Source organism: Schistocerca nitens, chromosome 8 (genome assembly GCF_023898315.1).
Source record: "Schistocerca nitens isolate TAMUIC-IGC-003100 chromosome 8, iqSchNite1.1, whole genome shotgun sequence".
Classification (NCBI taxonomy): domain Eukaryota; kingdom Metazoa; phylum Arthropoda; class Insecta; order Orthoptera; family Acrididae; genus Schistocerca; species Schistocerca nitens.
The window spans coordinates 392,928,315-392,951,395 of NC_064621.1; the positions used below are offsets into that span (position 1 = coordinate 392,928,315).

The 23,081-nt window shown below is 43.6% G+C and overlaps 1 protein-coding gene across 1 annotated transcript in view; it reads right to left on the reverse strand.

Moving 5' to 3' along the window:
• LOC126198773 (leucine-rich repeat-containing protein 24-like) overlaps positions 1 to 22,378 on the reverse strand; it is a 188,861-nt gene extending 166,483 nt beyond the window's left edge. Inside the window, exons 1-2 of the mRNA XM_049935333.1 lie at positions 22,357 to 22,378; positions 21,182 to 21,489 (exon numbers count right to left, since the gene is read on the reverse strand). Coding sequence (XP_049791290.1) covers positions 21,182 to 21,489; positions 22,357 to 22,378 — 330 coding nt within the window. The remainder of the gene's footprint in view (positions 1 to 21,181; positions 21,490 to 22,356) is intronic.
• Positions 22,379 to 23,081: the final 703 nt, after the last annotated feature.

Here is a 23,081-nt window from a genome sequence, read left to right on the forward strand (position 1 = left end):
TAAAGAAATGAGCGTTGGGTAAGTTACGGAATCCTACAGTGCCGTCCTAGGAAAGGCCTTAGTTCACGTGTTTCTCCATTACTTTTCTCCTAACTCCTCCGATGTGTCAATCGTGTATCGGTTTGATGCAGATTGTTGTAATAAGGTGCGTGGTGATGATGTTTCTTAGTATTGTCGTAGATGACCTTTCAGAGTATGCTGATGCATTAGCTCCATACTTGACAATTATATACAACTGTTCGCTAGACGAAAGATTCGTACCCAAAGACTGGAAAGTTGCACAGGTCATCAATATTTAAGATAGGTACTAGGAGTAATCCACTTAATTACAGGCCCATATTATTAACGTCGATATGTAGCAGGATTCTGGAACATATATTGTGTTCGAACATTATGAATTACCTCGAAGGAAACTATCTATTGACACACAGTCAACATGGGTTTAGAAAACATCGTTCCTTTTACACACAACTAGCTCTTTATTCTCATGAAGTGTTGAGTGCTATTGACAAGGGACTTCAGATCGATTCTGTATTTCTTCATTTCAAGAAGGCTTTTGACACTGTACCACACAAGCGGCTTATTTTGAAATTGCGTGCTTAAGGAATATCGTCTCATGTTATGTGACTGGATTTCTGACCTCCTGCCAGAGAGGTCATAGTTCGTTGTACTTGGCGAAAAGAAATCGAGTAAAAGAGAAGTGACTTCTGGTGTTCCTCAAGGTAGTGTTATAGGGCCTTTGATGCTCCTTATTTATATAAACGATTTGGGAGACAGTCTGGGCAGCCGTCTTAGGTTGTTTGAAGATGACTCTGTCTTTTATCGACTGATAAAGTCATCATAAGATCAAAACAAACAGCAAAAGTGATTTAGAAAAGATATTAGAATGGTGCAAAAATTGGCAGTTGACCCAAAAGAACGAAAAGTGTGAGATAATCCACAAGAGTGCTAAAAGGAATCCATTAATCTCATACGACAATTGTTGGTGGTATCTCATACGATAATAGCTGGCAAAAATACACGTTTAATTCCGTAGGTACGCATAAAATATCATCCGAAATTTTGCTAAGCACATTCTCTGAAAATTATTTCGAACAGTTAGTTGATGAGCTCACACGAATTGTAAACTGTTGTGAAAACACACTTGACCTCTTAGCAACAAATAATCCTGAGTTAGTAACGAGCATCAAAATCGATACAGGGATTAATGAACACAAGGTTGTCGTAGCGAGACTGAATATTGTAATCCCCAATTCCTCCAAAAATAAGCGAAAAATATACCTATTCAAAGAAGAAGATAAAAACTCACTAGACGCCTTCCAGAGAGACAATATCCACTCATTCCAAATCAATAATACAAGTGTAGACCAGATGTGGCTTGAATTCAAAGAAATAGTATCGGCAGCAATTCAGGGATTTATACAACATAAATTAACAAACGTCGGAGATTGTCCTCCTTGGTACACAAAACGAGTTAGAACACTGTTGCAGAAACAACGAAACAAACATGCCAAATTCAAACAGATGCAAAATCCCCAAGATTGGCAATCTTTTACAGAAGCTCGAAATTTAGCGCGGACTTCAATGCGAGATGCTTATAACAGTTTCCACAACGAAACATTGTCTCGAAATCTGGCAGAAAATCCTAAGACTTCAGATCGTATGTGAAGTATGTTAGCGGCAAGAAACAATCAATGCCTTCTTTGCGCGATAGCAATGGAGATACTATGGAAGACAGTGCTGCCAAAGCAGAGATACTAAACATAGCCTACCGAAATGCCTTCACAAAAGAAGACGAAGTCAATATTACAGAATTCTAATCTAGAGCAGCTGCCAACATGAGTAACGTAGAAATAAATATTCTCGGAGTAGTGAAGCAACTTAAATCACTTAATAAAAGCAAGTCTTCTGGTCCAGACCGTATAACAATTAGGTTCCTTTCGGGGTATGCTGATGCATTAGCTCCATACTTAACATTCACATACAACCGTTCACTCGACGAAAGATTCGTAACCAAAGACTGGAAAGTTGCACAGATCACAGCAATATTCAAGAAACGTACTACGAGTAATTCACTAAATTACATGCCCATACCGTTAACGTCGATATGCAGCAGGATTTTGGAACATATATTGTGTTCAAATATTATAAATTACCTCGAATAAAACGGTCTACTGACTCACAGTCAACATGGGCTTAGAAAACATCGTTCCTGTGAAACACAACTAGCTCTTCATTCACATGAAGTGTTGAGTGCTATTGACAAGGGATTTCAGATCGATTCCGTATTTCTGGATTTCCGGAAGGCTTTTGACACTGTACCACATAAGCGGCTTGTAGTGAAATTGCGTGCTTATGGAATGTAGTCTCAGTTATGTGACTGGATCTGTGGTTTCCTGTCAGAGAGGTCACAATTCGTAGTAATTGACGGAGAGTCATCGAGTAAAACAGAAGTTATTTCTGGCGTTCCCCAAGGAAGTGTTATAGGCTCTTTGCTGTTCCTTATCTATGAAATGAAATGAAAAATGAAGTGATCGTATGGCATTGTTGGCCGGGAGGCCCCATGCGGGGAAGTTCGGCCGCCGTATTGCAAGTCCTTTTTAGTCGACGCCACTTCGGCGACTTGCGAGTCAATGATGATGAAATGATGATGAACACACAACACCCAGTCATCACGAGGCAGAGAAAAATCCATGACCCCGCCGGGAATCGAACCCGGGACCCCGTGCGCGAGAAGCGAGAACGCTACCGCAAGACCACGAGCTGTGGACTCCTTATCTATATAAACGATTTTGGAGACAATCTGAGCACCCGTCTTGAGTCGTTTGCAGATGACGCTGTATTTTATCGATTAATAAAGTCGTCAGAAGATCTAAACAAATTGCAAAACCATTTAGAAAAGATATCTGAATGGTGCGAAAATGGGCAGTGACGAAAAGTGTGAGGTCATCCACACGAGTGCTAAATGGAATTCGTTAAACTTCGGTTACACGAGAAATCAGTCTAATCTAAAAGCTTTAAATTCAACTAAATACCTAGGTATCACAATTACGGACAACTTAAATCCGAAGGAGCACATATAAAATGTTGTGGGGAAAGCTAACCAAAGACTGCGTTTTATTGGCAGGATACTTAGAAATTGAAACAGATCTACTAAGGAGACTGCCTACACTACGCTAGTCCGTGCTCTTTTAGAATACTGCTGCGCGGTGTGGGATCCTTACCAGATAGGATTAACGGAGTACGTCAAAAAATTCAAAGAAGGGCAGCACGTTTTGTATTATCGCGAAATATGGGAGAGAGAGTCACAGAAAAGATAAAGGATTTGGGCTATACATCATTAAAAGAAAAGCGTTTTTCGTTCCGACGGAATCTTCTCACGAAATTCCAATCACCAACTTTCTCCTCCGAATGCGAATTTTTTTTTTTTTTTTTTTTTTTTTTGACATCGACCTACATAGGGAGAAACGATCAAATGGTTCAAATGGCTCTGAGCACTATGGGACTCAACATCTGAGGTCATTAGTCCCCTAGACTTAGAACTACTTAAACCTAAGGACATCACACACATCCATGCCCGAGGTAGGATTCGAACCTGCGACCGTAGCAGCAGCGCGGTTCCGAACTGGGGCGCTTAGAACCGCACGGCCACCGCGGCCGGCGAGAAACGATCACCGCGGTAAAATAATGGATATCAGAGCTCTTACAGAAAGCTATAGGTGTTCGTTATTTTCACGCGCTATACGAGATTGGAATAATAGAGAATTGTGAAGGTGGTTCGATGAATCCTCGGCCAGGTACTTAAATGTGATTTGCAGAGTATCCATGTAGATGTAGTTGTATAAGTAGATGAAGGTAAGGGAGAGCGCGAAACACTGTTCTGGTCTCTAGCCGACTCCTCATGAAGAGCTAATAGGGTGACCAACGAACTTACCACACTCATCTGACTCACTGATTAAGACATCACATATCACACCTCGTCAGACCCCACAGAAAAGGTTGATATTTAAACCCCGTTCAGAAACATTACGCCAAAACGTTACCTGTAGTTGTCTACCAGACGTTGTGTCCGAACAGGTCAGAGAAGGTATCTACCGACCGTCGTGTCATCCTCAGCCGATAGTCGTCACTAGATGTACAAACCACTGTCCCGGCCGTTGTCACCTTTCGTGACTGGAGTCGCTACTTCTCAATGCAGTAGCTCCTCAATCGGCTTCACGTGGTCTGAGTTCACCCCGCTTGCCAAAAGCGCTCCGCAGACCCTGATGTTCACCCATTCACGAAGCAGCCAAGCTCTAAAGCGCTTAACTTCGCTGTTAGCGGTCTCCCAAACATAGGTGTTGAAAATTACTTTAAGCATCATAATTTAAATCAGCTGCCTTCGAATCCAGCGTCTTCACACAAACATTTGCTAGCGACCTCATTTAACGAGACGGGTTCTACACATATTAGAGGATCCTAAACTATTTTGATAGAAGGCAATAATGGGCTGATATAATTTCTCAGTGCTGTATGAGTTCTTGAACGTGTGTGTATGAGGCATATGTTAGTAAACTTTTTACGTTTTATTCAAAGGAATTGCCGGCGGCCTTTACAGCGGAGCATTACCGTCAAGAACAGTACAACAGCGTCTAAAGTGTTCTCTCCAGAGATCAACACTCTACACTGTTCTTCACTTGCTTTCGAAAATGCAGCATCACTTGTGTAAAAGCATTTTTTTTTCTTTTTTACTGGCCGAAATTCAGCAACTGACTCAGAATTTGACACTGTTTGACGAGGTACTTAGTGTTTTCAATTGCGTTATCACTAATTGTGGTACAACTATGTGAAGCAGATCTCTTATACACGTAAGAGACGAAACATGATAACAATCTGAGTAACAGCCTGTCGTTGCTACGTTGGAACGACGTCTGTGTGGCATGGATTGACAAGTCCCTATTAGGATTCTGGAGGTGAACCAAACGTTTATGCACAGATCATGTAATTCTAATATATGGCGGGTTAATGGAACTACTGCCAGATAGTGTCAAAAATGTGTTCCATGGGATACAGATCAGGCAAATATGGTGGCCCAGACATCAACGTGAGTTCACTATCAGACTCCTCAAACCACAATTCTGGCTTTGTCATATTCAAGTTATTCTGCTGTCGGTGTCTTGCCATCGGTGAAGATAACAAGCTTGAAGGAATGCAGGTGATCCGTGATCATATAGTCCACTGCTCGAAGCTGTCTTTCAAGTAACCGATTTGTAACAGTTCGTCATGTCACCGTGGTGCCAACAGCTGCTCAATTTGCTGCAACACATGCAGTACAATGCGACAAAGCCATACACTGAAAACGACGATCTTGCCTGTCGGTAGTGCCATGGAGCTGTTCAGAGAACGGTCTTCTTGCGACGGTAAATTCTCGTGACCTGGCCCGCCAGCAATTATGTACAGTGGCTACATTCGTGCCAAGTCTTTCTGCAATACCGCACAAGGAACATACAGCTTCTAGGAGCGCTATTACACGCCCTCGTTCGAACTCAGAAGGGTACTGATAATGGCGTCTTTGTCGCTTTAATGAAATTCTTGACTAGCACCAACTCACGGCGTTAATCTCAAAGGTAACTGACATTCAGGACCGCTACAGCGGTTATTTAAAGCCAACCTGATTCGCATTCTCATATTCGACTGGCGTGAAATTTGAATAGGCGTTTGTTTCAGATGTAAAAATACGCCTACTAACTTCCGTTAGTTGTGTTAGTGATGGAATGTACGGCCCATCATAGTATCTAGACAGCGAATCATAAGATACCTCAAATAAATATTTAAAAAATAATGCTTTGTGTAGATGATAATAACTTCGGAATCTATTAGGGGCGCAAACTTCGAAGATACGTTGGTGTTGCGACCTCCTTCCGTCATTGCATATTTGAAACTGTTATACTGGCTTTAATACGAGTATTATCCGGTTGAATAATCTGTTACAGCTAAACACACGTAGCTAGAAAGTCTCACAGCTTACATGCACTAATCCGTCCCACTATTTAATAACCCTTTGCCTACAGTGGATAAATGAAAGGTAAACTTTCACTAAAGTCCCCTGTCGAGGGTTCTGCATTACCTCTGCACCACAGCAGTGACAGTTTACTGAAGCTATTGATCTGATGCATTGCTGTAGTTTCAAAATCTATTTTGACTCTAGTGCTTTTCGGCAAGTCTCCAAACTGGATCGCAATGCAATCGCTACCGCGAATTAAATGACGGCGCTAAGTGACCCAAATTGGATGATAAATGTCTCCCGGAATGTAATGCATTTCAACAACGATTTGTCAAGCGAGGGTGTACAAAGCGCTGCGCGATCTGAATCAAAATAAATTGCATATCTGGCCCGACTGCGCCTGATATACTCATCGTAATATTCCCCGTTGCCAAAATATTTCGCACTCGCAAAATTAATTCATTTTTCAAGTGACGAGTTACATATTTTATGTCAATTAGTCAAGTAGATAGCACACATCGACGTTATTAAAGCACAACTGGCAAGAATTAAAATAATTACATATTAATGGATTAGGCCTCGGCCCAGCAAACTTGTCATACTTTGAGAGTAGCGTTCTCAGTCTTCCTCTGCATACCGCTTGCAGGCAAATTCAAAGTAGCCTACTTCCGCTGTGTTAATTTTATATTAAATAGTAATACTTAAGCTTCACAAACCACTAGTAGCACTGTTATTTCTCAGACTATTTTTGTAATATCAAACCGCCTTGCACTAATTGACGTCTGAATGTCAAATCATAGATTATTTTACTAATGTTACTGAGATTGTTAGTTGTGTTAGTGATGGAATGTACGGTCGGCATAGTATCTAGATAGCTAACCCTTAAGATGCCACAAACAACTATTTCAAAAATAATGCCTTGTGCAAATGATTGTAACTTCAGATTTTATTAGGGGCCGGAACCTCGGGAATAAACAGTTGTCGTTAAGCTACGACAAATAGTGCCTCACATGGGAATTTAACCCTCAGAGGTCACGGATTCATTTCCTTACGGAGATAAATTTAGTGCATTTACATATCTTTGAATTTTCAACACTTTCACAGGCATCTCGTTACTTTTACCCAACGGAATAATGCATGAAATTACTGGGTTCCTACCAAGAATTTTATTTTCACTATCGCACTTCCTAAGTATTGAGTTCACCTGCCCATCCTTCCAAACATGCTTACATCACTAGTTCAAAGTTCGCGTTCAAGAGGTTACGTTTCAAAATTCCTACAATTTTTATACCTCTAGCTCACCTTGCCATTCATCCCGTTAACGTGCTACATGCTCGCTTATTATCATAGTTATGGAGATCGAAAGATCTGCTTTGTAGGAATCAACATATGTTCCGAAAGCAACGATTGTGTGAAAACCCCAGTTCGCTCTGTTCGTCTACGAGACACAGAAAGCAATATATACAAGCGCCCAGATTGATACCGCGTACCTTGATTTCCGAAAGACGTTTGATACAGTTCTGCACAGACGCCTAATGAACAAAATACAAGCGTACGGAATGTCAGACCAACTGTGTAGGTAGATTGAAGTTGCCAATAAACACAACTTCATGTCATACTCAATCGGGAGAAGACTTCAGACGTAAAAGCAACTTTGCGGGTGTTCGAGGGGAATGTTAAAGGACCAAGTATTCGCAATATGTATAAACCACCTAACAGATATCTTTGGAAGTTCAGAAGCTTTTAGTGGATGATGCTGTTGCATATGGAGAATTCGCGTTGCTATTAAACTGTAGCGAAATGCAGGAAGAACTGCGTATGATCGACGCTTAGTGCAAGGAGTGGAAATTGACCGCAACGTAAACAAATGTAACGTATTGGAAACACACAGACGGAAAGACCCTTTACTGTATTATTATAAAACTGCAAGCAATCACTGGAAGCAGTCACTTCTGTAAAATATCCAGGAGAGCGACTGGAACAAGAAAAAGGAAAACAGACATTGGTACACAAAGTACACTCTGTCACGCATCGTAAGGTGGCTTGCGGAGTGTAGATGTAGATGTAAGGATCGTGCTGAGAAGTAGCAGCTTCACATATTGGTAGAATTTTTTTTTCACAGTTTACCTAGTAATAAAGGGCGTGGAAACATAACCTAACAGAAGATTGCTAGTTTCAGTCGCAGTGATGACTATATTTAAAAGGTTTTGCTGTTTAGGTCTCTCCGTACAGACTTCTCAAGTGCCTCATTATTTATCTGTAGGGAAGTTATTTCCATCTACGGGGACTACAGTGCACCCAACGGATTACAGTGCCAAAGACTTCACACTTCCAAATACTCGTACTTCTCAGCGCCCCTTATCGTGTTTTACACGCTGTCATAGAGAAGCTTCAGTGTTGGCCTGGCTCTATTTTTGCTCTTTCTCGCTGTCAGTCGCCTTCACCTGAACGGAAGTATTGTCTGTTTTTCTTTCTACGACGTGCAAGACAATTATCAAGAATGGAAGCTACAGCTCGTTCTGTAAGGTGACCCAGTAACTTCAGCTCATTAATACAGCTGTAGATCAGTGATACTATTCGTTTACAATAACAACACCCCACAACGAAAGTTACAATTGCTAAACTTTTCCCGCTCTCTCCATTTCTTTTACAATCGACATTCTCCCTCTTTCTAAGGGCTCGAATCCACACTTTCTGTTTTCCACAAGTGCCATTGACAAATGGAAAGATGATTACACCAGCTGACAATGGGCGAGGAACGTCCTGAGTCAGCACTCTAATAACTTCTCATTAAATTTAAAGGTAATTTTACAATAGCATCTATCCCTTCACTGAACTATAAATCTTATGGTAGCAAATTGAGGATACGTGTCAATCTAGAATAACAAGCCAAACACCGCTCTTTATTCCTAACGCACTAATACAGTAGGCGAGGAGACATTCTCTCTCACTCACTTAATTCTCGGGACGGAGATACAGTGCAGTAAAACCTTGTAACCAAATTAAGTCGCACAGCCAGTCTGGCGCTCGAACTGGAAGCCTTTGTCTCTCGCGAGGTAATTGTATTAAGACTGAACTATTCAAGCTCGACTCACGAGAAATCCTCATAACTTTACTTGCGCGATTATCTCTCTCATTATTACTGCAAAAAAGACGCTGTATGATGTAGTCAAGGACTGACTACCGGTTCGGCACACAGTTTCAGCCTGTCAGAGGGTTTCAGAACTCAAGTTCAAAAATGTTTAAAATGGCTCTGAGCACTATGGGACTTAACTGCTGTGGTCATCAGTCCCCTAGAAATTAGAACTACTTAAACCTAACTAACCTAAGGACATCACACAAATCCATGCCCGAGGCAGGATTCGAACCTGCGACCGTAGCGGTCACGCGGTTCCAGACTGTAGCGCCTAGAGCCGCACGGCCACCGCCGCCGGCAGAACTCAAGTATTATCTATAAAATTGTTCCGGGCTGCACATCCCTTCATGCCTTGAAGTGATGTCCCGACGTTTCGTTCAGATAACTTGATGAAAGATATAAGCTGCCTCCCACAACATCTTTTTTTGGTAGCGGTCTGAGATGGGTAAAGGATGGTAACAGAGAGAACACGATTCGCGCGAACCTGACCGTGTTGCCTAAACAAATAAGTGTCTCTTATGTTTTGGAATACTAAAGCCACCGGTTCTTCAATTTAAGTTAAAAAATTGCTTTCAGAGGAGAGCCATGTACATAATTTACGTCGTGAATTGATTGCTTGAGGAGCACACTCCCTAACAGTGGCTAGACGCATCAATGGTCATATAGCAGCTAAATCCGTTTCTACCTTCATACTAAAATTTGTCTTCCTGCATTAGTTTTCTATATACGATGTTTCGCAATTACTTTACAGTTTTCTAGGGGCTGCAGAGGAGACATAAAGCTTTGATAAGGAACATGTGATATTCGCTATTTTTGACTTCATTAAGACAGCAAATACGAGTAGTTAATACTTTCAGCCTGAAGGCAAATACTTGTTTGTAAATAATGATTAATGTATAATGAGGCGTCGCATGGCGACGGTGGAATTTTCTAAATAATATAATTCGTCGTCTTTGGGCGGCAATATAAACAGAAAAATACGGATAGATATGCGATCCTTCACTATTTTGTTCGCTGGAGAACAAATGAAGCCTTGAACGCTAAAAAGACTTGTACTGTTTTTCTCAAGTAAGACGGACGCAGATTTGTGGCAGTCTGATCTAATTTTTTTACTAAATGTATAAAAACGTGTTATGTCTAAGTTTGAGTGAAGTGTAAATAACTGTTATAACTTACCGTGACGACGCACGAGCGACTCAAAGAAGACAATGGCCATATAAAAGAGCGCTCAGTGGACATGATACGGACATAAAAATCTACCGTCATTGTAGTACTAAGCTTAAGGTACGATATATGTTTTAGTTTATAATAAATATTTGTTCTGGGAATACTGAATCATTTAGCAGTGCTCATTCCTATCATCTCCTCAGTATTATTTTCATTTTAATTATGCATTTTGCTAAGATTACAGACACGGAGATCAGCAGTCCAATGTGCGTGTTACATTGATAAAAAGAAAACTGTTTTATCGGCTTCTTGCATCAGCTTTAATATTAAATTCTCTTTTGTGTGATGTTACAGTTGTTTTTGCGCCCTTAAGAACTTTCTGGTCCGTCATAACAATAACTTCACAACCGGGTATGATCGTATCTACGATCATGAAGTAATTAGAAAGACGATAATGCGATTTCTTAATCAATAGCACGCTAGTTGTGACTGCCTCAAGCCACGCGAAAATGCAAGTAAAAACTAATCACATCTCATAATGCAATATTTTATGACAATGGTCAATCCATGATTCTTACGCCAATTGTGATTGATGAAACAGTAAGCTAAATCTCAATTTCCAACTTTCCATTGAATAACAACATCACTTTTATTTTGTAACATCACAAACACTAGCCTCGAAATTTACCCTTCTGACACAAAATAAATTCACTTTCAAGCCTCCCGCTTCATGCCATGCACACAAACTGAAAAGAGAGCACAGTCGTCGGTCCTTTTTGTTTCTATGACGTCGGATACAATTTTAGTCCGGCTGCAACAACGACTGCGTAAAACTGCTACGTTCGCCATTGTAAGTAGGTTTGACTGTGGTGCTCCGCGGACGCGCCCCACTCTCGACTTTCGGGAGGCTGTCCTCCGTGACGTAAAGGAGAAGTTGAAGCTACTATCATGTTTATACAGGGAATTATTTTGTACATGTTTATATGTGACAACTTAACGCTCCGTTGTCAAAATAATACAATGAAACACACATTACATCAACAACACAATCATAGCAACTATAGTAAAATAATATACGATTATGGCATTCAGGGGCAATTCGTGCAGCATGGTTGATGTAGGGATAATGATATGGGAAATAAGAGAGCTACTAATGGTTTCTGAAGCCTTAGTATTGCCGTCTAATGTAAAATACTCGAAACGTTATGCGTTCCATGTGCTCCTGTAAAGCGCACAGATCAGAGCGCATTGCAGATGCAGTTGTGTGTGTGTGTGTGTGTGTGTGTGTGTTTTTACCGTAAGCACGAGATATGGAAGTAGTGTGATTATTTGACATCAAAACGGTACATTACTGGACATATGTTAATTCCAAGAACTTTACCTAGTAAGCCCCTCTACAACGCCTAGAAGACTGCAATAGCAATCGTGAAACACCTGTATTAAAGTGTAACGTTTGCGGTCGCCTTACTAATTGCTGAAGTAGTAATACAGTCCGCCAACAAATTGTCACGGCTAAGAACGATGATACTGAATTGTTCAGTGATTTCGGCTGCATTCTCGGCGAAGAAAGTGGTTAATCATTGTGTTTGCTATACCGTTAGGCGGATAGTTTTCATGCTCCTGTTTTCATCAACCTCTGCAAACTGCCCATAGTTACATGTGTGGCTCGACTGCATATGGTCATTCCAAGTGAAACGCGAGTAACGAATTCTCTAACCTGGCATAAAGGCGCACGAACGGAAGCGTTTGGGCATTGTTGAGCGAAAGTGCAAGACATTGCCACTTGCCGGAAAAGGCACGCTCAGTTTCGAAGTTACAGGTAACCACAGATGCGTAAAGGGCACGATTGACTCCGTCATCGACAGACATCCGCAACGGGTGGCAAGAGGGGCTTTTGCTCCCTATTAGGATCTGAGCATACGACTTTTATTCATTACGGAATGCTTCCTAAAGTCTAGCAGTGATGGTCTATGACCCTATTAAGCTGAACATTTAGCACTGCTGATCTGGTTGTCTTGCTGTTCACGGGAGATTCTTTCGTGAGGCGTCAACTTTGGCGCTATTCTGCAGTCAAGATGGATGCGAATCTTTACGAGTACCGAAAGAGTCCTCTCAATATTTTCTGTAAGACTTTCCCATAAAATCCTTATCGAGGTGCAGGGAGCGGCCGATTCAGCACCCTTATGAGCGGATTTGGAGCACAACATACACAGCTACATTATACGTCTATGTTATTAACCTCAATCGCCTTAACGAGAGAAAGAGGTACAAGGCATGAAAATAGTGCAATTTTTTAAATTGTATTGCCTGTTTCTCCAAGTCGAGGGGTATCTCACCTGAGAGGTAACGGCTAGGTAGAAACGTGGACAACCACCATTCCAGGAGTGCAGTGTGCTAATCCTATGACCCTCCATAACACATCCGATTTATGACTGAAGATGACATGGCGGACACTCGGCTGTGGCATGACCTATATGGCATGATCTCAGGGTTTCCTGCTTTTAATTTCGTAACTTGTTGGATACTGTGCGCAACTACAGATCTTGAATCAAGAAAGTGGCATCTGTATGTATCCAACCATTACGATCATTATTTAGGACGAGGTTTTATACTATCTTCTCGGCTGTATAACATTTACAGCGTGTTACGAAAAGGTACGGCCAAACTTTCTGGAAACATTCCTCACACACAAATAAAGAAAAGATGTTATGTGGACATGTGTCCGGTAACGCTTAATTTCCATGTTAGAGCTCATTTTAGTTTCGTCAGTATGTACTGTACTTCCTCGATTCACCGCCAGTTGGCCCAATTGAAGGAAGGTAATGTTGACTTCGGTGCTTGTCTTGATATGCGATTCATTGCTCTACAGTACTAGCATCAAGCACATCAGTACGTAGCATCAACAGGTTAGTGTTCATCACGAACGTGGTTTTGCAGTTAGTGCAATGTTTACAAATGCGTAGTTGGCAGATGCCTATTTGATATATGGATTAGCACGGGGCAATAGCCGTGTCGCGGTACATTTGTATCGAGACAGATTTCCAGAACGAAGGTGTCCCGACAGGAAGACGTTCGAAGCAATTGATCGGCGTCTTAGGGAGCACGGAACATTCCAGCCTATGACTCGCGACTGGGGAAGACCTACAACGACGAGGACACCTGCAATGGACGAGGCAATTCTTCGTGCAGTTGACGATAACCCTAATGTCAGCGTCAGAGAAGTTGCTGCTGTACAAGGTAACGTTGACCACGTCACTGTATGGAGAGTGCTACGGGAGAACCAGTTGTTTCCGTACCATGTACAGCGTGTGCTGACACTATCAGCAGCTTATTGGCCTGCACGGGTACACTTCTGCGAATGGTTCATCCAACAATGTGTCAATCCTCATTTCAGTGCAAATGTTCTCTTTACGGATGAGGCTTTACTCCAACGTGATCAAATTGTAAATTTTCGCAATCAACATGTGTGGGCTGACGAGAATCCGCACGCAACTGAGCAATCGTCATCAACACAGATTTTTTGTGAACGTTTGGGCAGGCATTGTTGGTGATGTCTTGATTGGGCCCCATGTTCTTCCACCTACGCTCAATGGAGCACATTATCATGATTTCATACGGGATACTCTACCTGTGCTGCTAGAACATGTGCCTTTACAAGTACGACACAACATGTGGTTCATGCACGATGGAGCTCCTGCACATTTCAGTCGAAGTTTTCGTACGCTCCTCAACAACAGATTCGGTGACCGATGGATTGGTAGAGGCGGACCAATTCCATGGCCTCCACGCTCTCCTGACCTCAACCCTCTTGACTTTCATTTATGTGGGCATTTGAAAACTCTTGTCTGCGCAACCCCGGTACCAAATGTAGAGACTCTTCGTGCTCGTATTGTGGACGGCTGTCATACAATACGCCATTTTCCAGGGCTGCATCAGCGCATCAGGGATTCCATGCGACGGAGGGTGGATGCATGTATCCTCGCTAACGGAGGACATTTTGAACATTTCCTGTAGCAAAGTGTTTCAAGTCACACTGGTACGTTCTGTTGCTGTGTGTTTCCATTACATGATTAATGTGATTTGAAGAGAAGTAATAAAATGAGCTCTAACATGGAAAGTAAGAGTTTCCGGACACATGTCCACATAACATCTTTTCTTTATTTGTGTGTGAGGAATGTTTCCTGAAAGTTTGGCCGTACCTTTTTGTAACAGACTGTCTACTGGGTGGCAGTGATGGTGAATTTCAATGTGGCAGTAGCAAAATCAACCATCTTAGCTCTGGAGACAACGCTGCCCTCATTCTCAGAAGTGAGGAAAAAAGTGATTATCCGTTCTCCAGGGTGAGCACTATTAGTTTATGTTTCGGTCTAGACTGAAACGTGGTAAAGAGCAAGCTAATGGTCATTTTTCGCCAAGTTTTAGATAAAATGCAACTCACAGGTTGCCTAAGGGATACTGATGTAATTAGTATCAGACTATATCGAGGACCTCTAATCAATGTTACAGGTATGTGTGATAAAGAAACAAAACTACAAATCATCCTTAGCCACACCGAAAAAGTTGAACTCACTAAAGTGTAGCAGAACCAGGCAATATCCAGAACAACAAGGTGCCCTTCGTAGGAGTTCCCTACGTTCTTGCACGGCTTATATCCCTCGACCGTGAAAGGCAGTGACAAGGGTCAAACTGAAACCTTCGAGATGGCGTGTTGGCAGGAGATGTTGCGCGTATGGACAGAAAGAGGAACCAACGCTTCCATTACAGAAAAACTTGGAAGCTTCACAAGTTTATGTTCCCGTCCCAGCCAAACTTACGTCCAGTTCCCTAGGCACATTTTGAGGAGTGAAGAGGACAGTTACAAAAAGATCGTCAGGCGTAGCAAAATCGGAGGCAGAAGATGATGACGAACAGCAGTAAGTAGGTGAATGGATCAAGAGAAGAACATTACAGCTTCTTCTCAATATGTTAGGAAAGGCTGATGATCACTGTAGTAGGAGACATCTAATAAAAGATTCAGCTAATTAAGAAGTCAATGAAGAAAGATGGTGATGACAATAGCAACGAGTAAATGGCTCTGAGCACTACGCGACTTAACTTCTGAGGCCATCAGTCGCCTAGAACTTAGAACTACTTAAACCTAACTAACATAAGGACATCACACACATCCATGCTCGAGGCAGGATTCGAACCTGCGACCGTAGCGGTCGCTCGGCTCCAGACTGTAGCGCCTAGAGCCGCACGGCAGCAACGAGTAAACCGACTAACTATCAAAGTAATCTACTTTAAGAATATAGTTGTTCGAGGTACAATAACTACCTCTTGTCAAACGTAGTTCCTTGCAGTGTGTTTATGCTGCCACATTGCCACTCGCTGCTCACCGGCATGGCTGGGTGGTGATGAGAGGAGACCACTGACATCTACCGGCCCATTTGACCAGTACCATCGCTTGTCACCGCGCTCATCGCTCACATCCTCGCTAAGGAAGGATGTCAGGCTCGTAATCACGCAGCGACCATCGCCCCACGTCTTGGAACTTGAGCTGTGATTGACTGTTTGAAGAGCACTCTAACCGGATTTGGCTGCTGCTCGTTGCGCGGTTTCTCGCACTGCGAACATCTACTTCTACATCTCTGTCTACATCCAAATGCTGCAAACTACTATGTGCGTGGCACAGGATACTTCACGATCCATTCATGTGTGGAGTGCGGAAACAATGACTTCTTAAATGCCTCTGTATAAGCTGTAATAATTTTAACTTTTCTTTGCGATCACTTGATGCATCTACCAAGTAAGGTTTTTTTCTTTTTTCCATTTCTGTGGCGCTCGCTATGGTATCTACCGAACATACGACAATTTGTGCTGGCGTTCATTTTAATCGTTGTATATCGTTCGCTAGTCATATTTCGTACGGGTACTGCAAACATGAATTGTATAAATGGTGATTTCGAAGGAATTTCCTTTGCAGATTGACTACATCTTCACAGTATCGTACTAATGAATGCATCATATCCAGACGATAATGTTTGTTGCAAGCTTATGAAATTATTTCAGGTTGTGATTTTAAACAGGCCTTTATTTCAGCCTTTCTTGAACTTAAAGCCACCTGAGACTCTTGGCATACAGGTCACTACAAGCCCCTTATGGTGGGTGGCGTCAGGTATACTAATTTTTAGAAATCAGTTCCTCTGCTCCATCTAATTACTTCGTTTTCCGTTTTCTTACAGAAAATCAGCGTGAAAAGTCTGAAAGGGAAGGTGTAGCACTGAACCAGTTGTGGATAAAAGCTAACTAAATATAAAATTAGAACCAGTAGGCCTACATATCGCTCTTCCACTGAAATTACGTTAGTAATTTTTGGGTCCAGCCTTCACATCTTTAACTATTCTGGTCCAATAATATTTAAACTAAAAAGGGAATTTGTTGCGACATTTGTAACTGTCCCAACTGGTGGAATTACAGTGTGATTATAGTTAAACTTTCGCTACTTAAGAGTGCCCCCATCAAACACGAGTGATCTGGGCTATTAAACTTTATGGAAGCATTTGTAAGACATACGGAAAAAAAACATTGAAAGACAGATGAGATGGTAACGTTCGCTAAATTCATACCATGTCTACTTTCCAGGTTACAGAGCTTCTCAATCTAACGACCATCTGCGTCTACCACAGCCTGGAACCGTGGTAGGGATTGCTCTACTGCTACCAGAACTATCTCAGGCGGGATGTAGGCTACGTCCCTCGATATGCTCATCTTCAACCTGCAACGTGTCTTAGTGTCCTGTTGATAAACCTTGTCCTTCAGGTAAGGACACAGCCAGAAATTACACTGATTAAAATATGGTGATCTTTGCGGCCACGCAGTTTGGAACTATCGGGCAATGATAAGATTTTTCCAAATAAGTTGCCGAGACCCAAGTGACCGCATCATTGCACGTTGTGTCCACCAGTCTCAGCTACGGCAACAGTAACGTCTTCAACTGCCTGTGGCGCAACTGGCTGCAGACCTCTCCAAGAATCATTCCACAATTTTCCTGTTAGTTCTAACTCCCGAATCATGTTATTCAACCCCGGAGCATGAAGTAGACCTTCTCGTATTCCTTTAACGCGTCTACACTCGTGAGGAGCAGCAGCACTGTTGCTTTGGCTTTGACGAAACAGCTTTACGAGTAAAGTCCTGCTCACCTTGTCCAGGTCCTTGTTCATAGTCTGGAACTGTAATGCACACTGATGTATGTGATTTAATCCTACGACGCCGCAGAAGTACCAGAGTTTAATGGCAACCCACGACAAGAACACTACTCTACTTGCAATGCACATCCTGCAGTGCACAGTCTGAATTAACATTACTCCTACTAAGTCGGGTACCCATTCGCTAATTCACTACTGGCCATTAAAATTGCTACACCACGAAGATGACGTGCTACAGACGTGAAATTTCACCGACAGCATTCACACAAGGTTGGCACCGGTGGCGATACCTACAACGTGCTAACTTGAAGAAAGTTTCCAATCCATTTCTCATACACAAACAGCAGTTGACCGGCGTTGCCTGGTGAATCCTTATTGTGATGCCCGTGTAAGGACGAGAAATGCGTACCATCAGGTTTCTGACTTTGATAGATGTCGGCTTGTAGCCTAACGCGATTGCGGTTTATCGTATTGCGACATTGCTGCTCGAGTTGGTCGAGATCCAATGACTTTTAGCAGAATATGGAATTGGTGGGTTCAGGAGGGTATACGGAAAGCCGTGCTGCATCCCAACGGCCAACTAGCAGTCGAGATGACAGGCATATTGTCCGCATGGCTGTAACTCATCATGCAGCCACGTCTCGATCCCTGAGTCAACGGATGGGGAGCTTTGCAAGACAACAACCATCTGCACGAACAGTTCGACGACGTTTGCAGCACCATGGACTATCAGCTCGGAGACCATGGCTGCGGCTACCCTTGACGCTGCATCACAGACAGGAGCGCCTGCGATGGTGTACTCACCGACGGACCTGGGTGCACCAATGGCAAAATGTAATTTTTTCGGATGAATCCAGGTTCTGTTCAGAGCATCACGATGGTCGCATCGGAGTTAGGCGACATCGCGGTGAACACACATTGGAAGCGTGTATTCGTCATCGTCATACTGGCGTATCACCCGGACTGATGGTATGGGGTGCCATTGGTTACACGTCTCGGTGACCTCTTGTTCGCTTTGACGGCACTTTGAACAGTGGACGTTACATTTCAGATGTGTTGCGACCTGTGGCTCTACCCTTCATTCGATCCCTGCGAAACCCTACATTTCAGCAGGATAATGCACGACCGCATGTTGCAGGTCCTGTATGGGCCTTTCTGAATACAGAAAATGTTCGACTGCTGTCCTGGCCAGCACATTCTCCAGATGTCTCACCAATTGAAAACGTCTGGTCAATGGTGGCCGAGCAACTGGCTCGTCACAATACGTCAGTCACTACTCTTGATGAACTGTGTTATCGTGCTGAAGCTGCAAGGGCAGCTGTACTTGTACACGCCAACCAAGCTCTGTTTGACTCAATGCCCAGGCGTATCGAGGCCGTTATTACCGTCATAGGTGGTTGTTCTGGGTACTGATTTCTCAGGATCAATGCACCCAAATTGCGTGAAAATGTAATAAAATGTCAGTTCTAGTATAATATATTTGTACAATGAATACCCGTTTATTATCTGCATTTCTTCTTGGTGTAGCAATTTTAATGGCCAATAGTGTAGTTTCCTGTCTACACTGTCTCGAGCAACGAAAGTTTCCCAGCGAGATACCTGTGCGAGCTGTGATGTACTAGCAGCGAGGCTACTACGTAAATGCAACAGGACGTCCTGCGAGCTGAGAGGTGCGATGTGCCAGCACATAGTAGCGACCTGCCATCAGCGGGGCCGCAGGACAGACGTTCCCGCGGACACGACATGATTTTACAGTCACCAGTTCAGTTATTGAAAAAAGATAAATACAGAATCTAGCCGCCCTTGGCAAAATTTCTACTGATGCCCGCGGTATAATGCCACTGTCGCTGACAGCACTCCTTACGAGACGCGTTGAATTAGAAGCCGAAAACGGGCAAGTGCTCTACCAACTAAGCTAACCAAGCACGACTTACACCCCGTCCTGACAGCTTTACTTCCGCCAGCACCTCGTCTCCTACCTTCCAAACTATACAGAACCTGTCCTGCGAACTTTGTAGAACTAGCACTCCTGAAAGAAAGGATATTGCGAAGACATGGCTTAGCCACAGCCTAGGGGATGTTTCCAGAATGAGATTTTCACTCTGCAGCGGATCGTGCGCCGATATGAAACTTCCTGGCAGATCCTCTAGGCCTGGGCTTCCCAACGTGTGGTCCGCGGACCACTTAGGGGTCCGCCGTTTCTTTCTAGGGGGTCCGCGGCCACCTTTCACCAAATCGAGTAAAATAATGAGTAAAATTATTGAATAAAAATGTGAAAATCAAATTCATCACTACTCTTTTTCGTGTGAAAAACATGTGTACTTTTACTTCAGGTCGTATTCCCAACAGGCCTCTGCGGTTCCTAAGTGAGAACGCATACACAGTTTAGCGCCGAAGAATGCGGCTTCCCTGATCTACTGTTTCGCAAGAATGCCGGCTCACGGCGCTAGATTCACTGAAACCTTTTACGTATGCGCGGAGCGAGCTTTGTCGACCAATCACAGTGCTCGCTGGCACGTATGCGGCCCCAGGCATCATTAAACGTTAAACTTGCTTTGTCAGTGCACTACCTATTTCATAAGTCGATTTTTGACCAGTTTATTACTTATAACATGGATCGGTGGCTGAAGTCATGATCATTGAAGAGGGGTGCAAGTTTCTCCATCGCCTTCACAACAAGGGGTTTCCAGTTGAAATGAATGAGGAGGGAGGACGACGAAAGGAAGAACAATCACAAGAAGCTCCACAGCCGGATTTATTATGTGAAACGCTGCAAGTACTCCATTGGTTGCAATAACCTGTGGAAGTGGGATAAGCAAGAGCTATTTAGAAATGGGCTTTATGGAGACAAAGGAGGGTAAAGCTCAGTGTGTAATTTGTGCGCCTGTCCTTCCGAACAGTTCAATGGTTCCAGTTAAATTGCGTCGTCATTTTGAAGGCACTCACCCGAGCTTACAGGCTAAAGACATCGATTTATTTAAAAGGAAGAGTGCTGAACTAGCTGCTTCTCACCATTGCATGAAAACTCGTGCAAAAGCAATTAATGAAAATTCATTAAAAGCTTCTTTCTTGGTTAGTTATCGAGTGGCAAAAACAAGCAAAGCTCATACCATTGCAGAAAATCTCATAATTGGATCGTTAATTTCAAATTGTTTTCATTAATCTCTAAACCAAAGACTATTGATACTTCGGGAGAGGGGGGGGGGGGTCATTCGGAACATGGCACTTGCATTAAGAAGCTTTCAGTTCCCATCGGTTTCGCTCTGAAATTTAAAGTTACTGTACTCTTGACTGAGTAGGGGTCCGCCATGGATTTTCGACTGAAGAAGTGGTCCGCCAGGTGGGAAGGTTGGGAAGCCCTGCTCTAGGCTGTGGCTAACCCATGTCTCCGCAATATCCTTCCTTTCAGGAGTGCTACTCCTGCTTGGTTCGCAGGAGAGCTTCTGTAAAGTTTGGAAGGTTGGAGACGAGGTACTGGCGGAAGTAAAGCTGTGAGGACGGGGAGTGAGTCGTCCTTGGGTAGCTCAGTTGGTAGAGCACTTGCCAGCGAAAGGCAAAGGTCCCGAGTTCGAGTCTCGGTCCGGCACACAGTTTTAAACTGCCAGGAAGTTTCATATCAACGCACACTCCGCTGCAGAGTGAAAATCTCATTCTAGAAGCCGAAAAGTTTGTATATCCTAATAAGTTGAAAGAGTTACGAGGACTCACCTCGACGAGTATGATGAGGTCCCGGAAGGCGTCGCGGTGCACCTCGCGCACGCCGGCCTGGCGCGCGAATATCTTCTGCAGGTTGATGAGCCCCACGGAGCGGAAGGCGTCGCGCGTCAGGTAGGGAATGCGGTTGTCGGAGAGGTCGAGCAGCTGCATCTCGGCGCTGAGCGCGTTGGGCACGGCGGAGAGGCCGGCGGCGCGGCACAGCGCCGACTTCTTGCCGCCGGTCCACTTGCACTGGCAGGCCGACGGGCAGTCGCTCCAGTCGGGCGCGGCCGCCGCCAGCACCAGCACGGCGAGCAGCCGCAGCTGCACCACGAGCAGCGCTCCCGCCATGCGTCATCTTGCCCGCACCGACCGGCCGGCCCGCATGCGCCCGCGCGCGCTCCGCCCACCCGCGACCTGTTGGCACCACCGACAAACAACACTCTGAGGCCCGCCTGGCCTGCCACCTCAACGTACACATTGATACTGTTTCGACTAACTTGTTTAATAACGTTAACTACAGGGTGCCTCAAAAAATGTATACACACTTTGAACTCTCATAGACAATTTATTTCCCCTTCTACAAGGTTAAATACAGGGTGTCAAGCCGGCCGAAGTGGCCGTGCGGTTAAAGGCGCTGCAGTCTGGAACCGCAAGACCGTTCCGGTCGCAGGTTCGAATCCTGCCTCGGGCATGGATGTTTGTGATGTCCTTGGGTTAGTTAGGTTTAACTAGTTCTAAGTTCTAGGGGACTAATGACCTCAGCAGTTGAGTCCCATAGTGCTCAGAGCCATTTGAACCATTTTGAACAGGGTGCCCAGAAAAGGACTCCCTGATTTCAAAAATAAATATCTCGAAAACAAAGATCGATAGAGGAATGCAGTAAACGGTATGTTTATTGTGAAAGCTGTAAGAAGTTTATACAGCAGTTTGAAATAATAGTTACAAAAGCTGCTAAAAGATGGCGCTGTAATCGCCACACGTAATGCCTAGTATAAATAGTAATCCGAAGTCCAGAGCGATCAGTTCCACTATTGAAACGTGAAAGGAGGTTAGCGTACCGAAGGAAGAGATTAAAACCATGTACTCCATTGAACAACGTGTCTTTCTGGTGCTAGAGTACCACAGGATAGAAGAGAGTCCTACGGCAAAAAGGCGAAGTTTTCAAGCACGATTTAATGTTCCAAAAGGACCCGATGCGAAAACCATTCGTACGCTCTTCGCAAAATTTCAACGAACAGACAGCGTAACTGATGATCTGGTGGGGCATGTTGGCCGCAAGCAAACCGCAGTTTTGCCTGAAAATATCGCCACAGTTTCTGGAATTATTCAGCGAAATCCAATGTCATCCGTCCGTAGAATTGCATCTGAGACTGGTTTGAAGCGTTCCAGCACGCAGAAAATACTGAGAAAGAGCCTACACATGTTTCCATTCAAAATTCAAACGCACCAGGCCATACCCGTACGATCTGTGCAACAAAGGGTTTCCTTTGCTAATCAGATGCTCACAATGATTGATAGTGAAGGATTTGATGTTGGCTGCATCTGGTTTACAGATGAAGCACACTTCCACTGAATGGATACGTGAATAAGCAGAAATGGCGATTTTGGGGTTCCGAAAAGCCATATTGGTGTGAAGCGAAACCCCTGTATTCTCCTAAAGTTACTGTGTGGGCTGCAGTATGCAGCAGAGACATTATTGGCCCTTTTTTCATCCGAGAAACGGATTTTGGAACTATTTGTCGCCACACAGCAAGCGTTAGAGGATCGACCAGGTACTGAATGGTTTATGCAAGATGGAGCCCGACCACATCGGACCGAACAAGTGTTTCGTTTTCTTGACGAATACTTCGGGAATCGAGTCATTGCTTTGGAATATCCCAAATTTACTGGTGCAGGCATGGATTGGCCT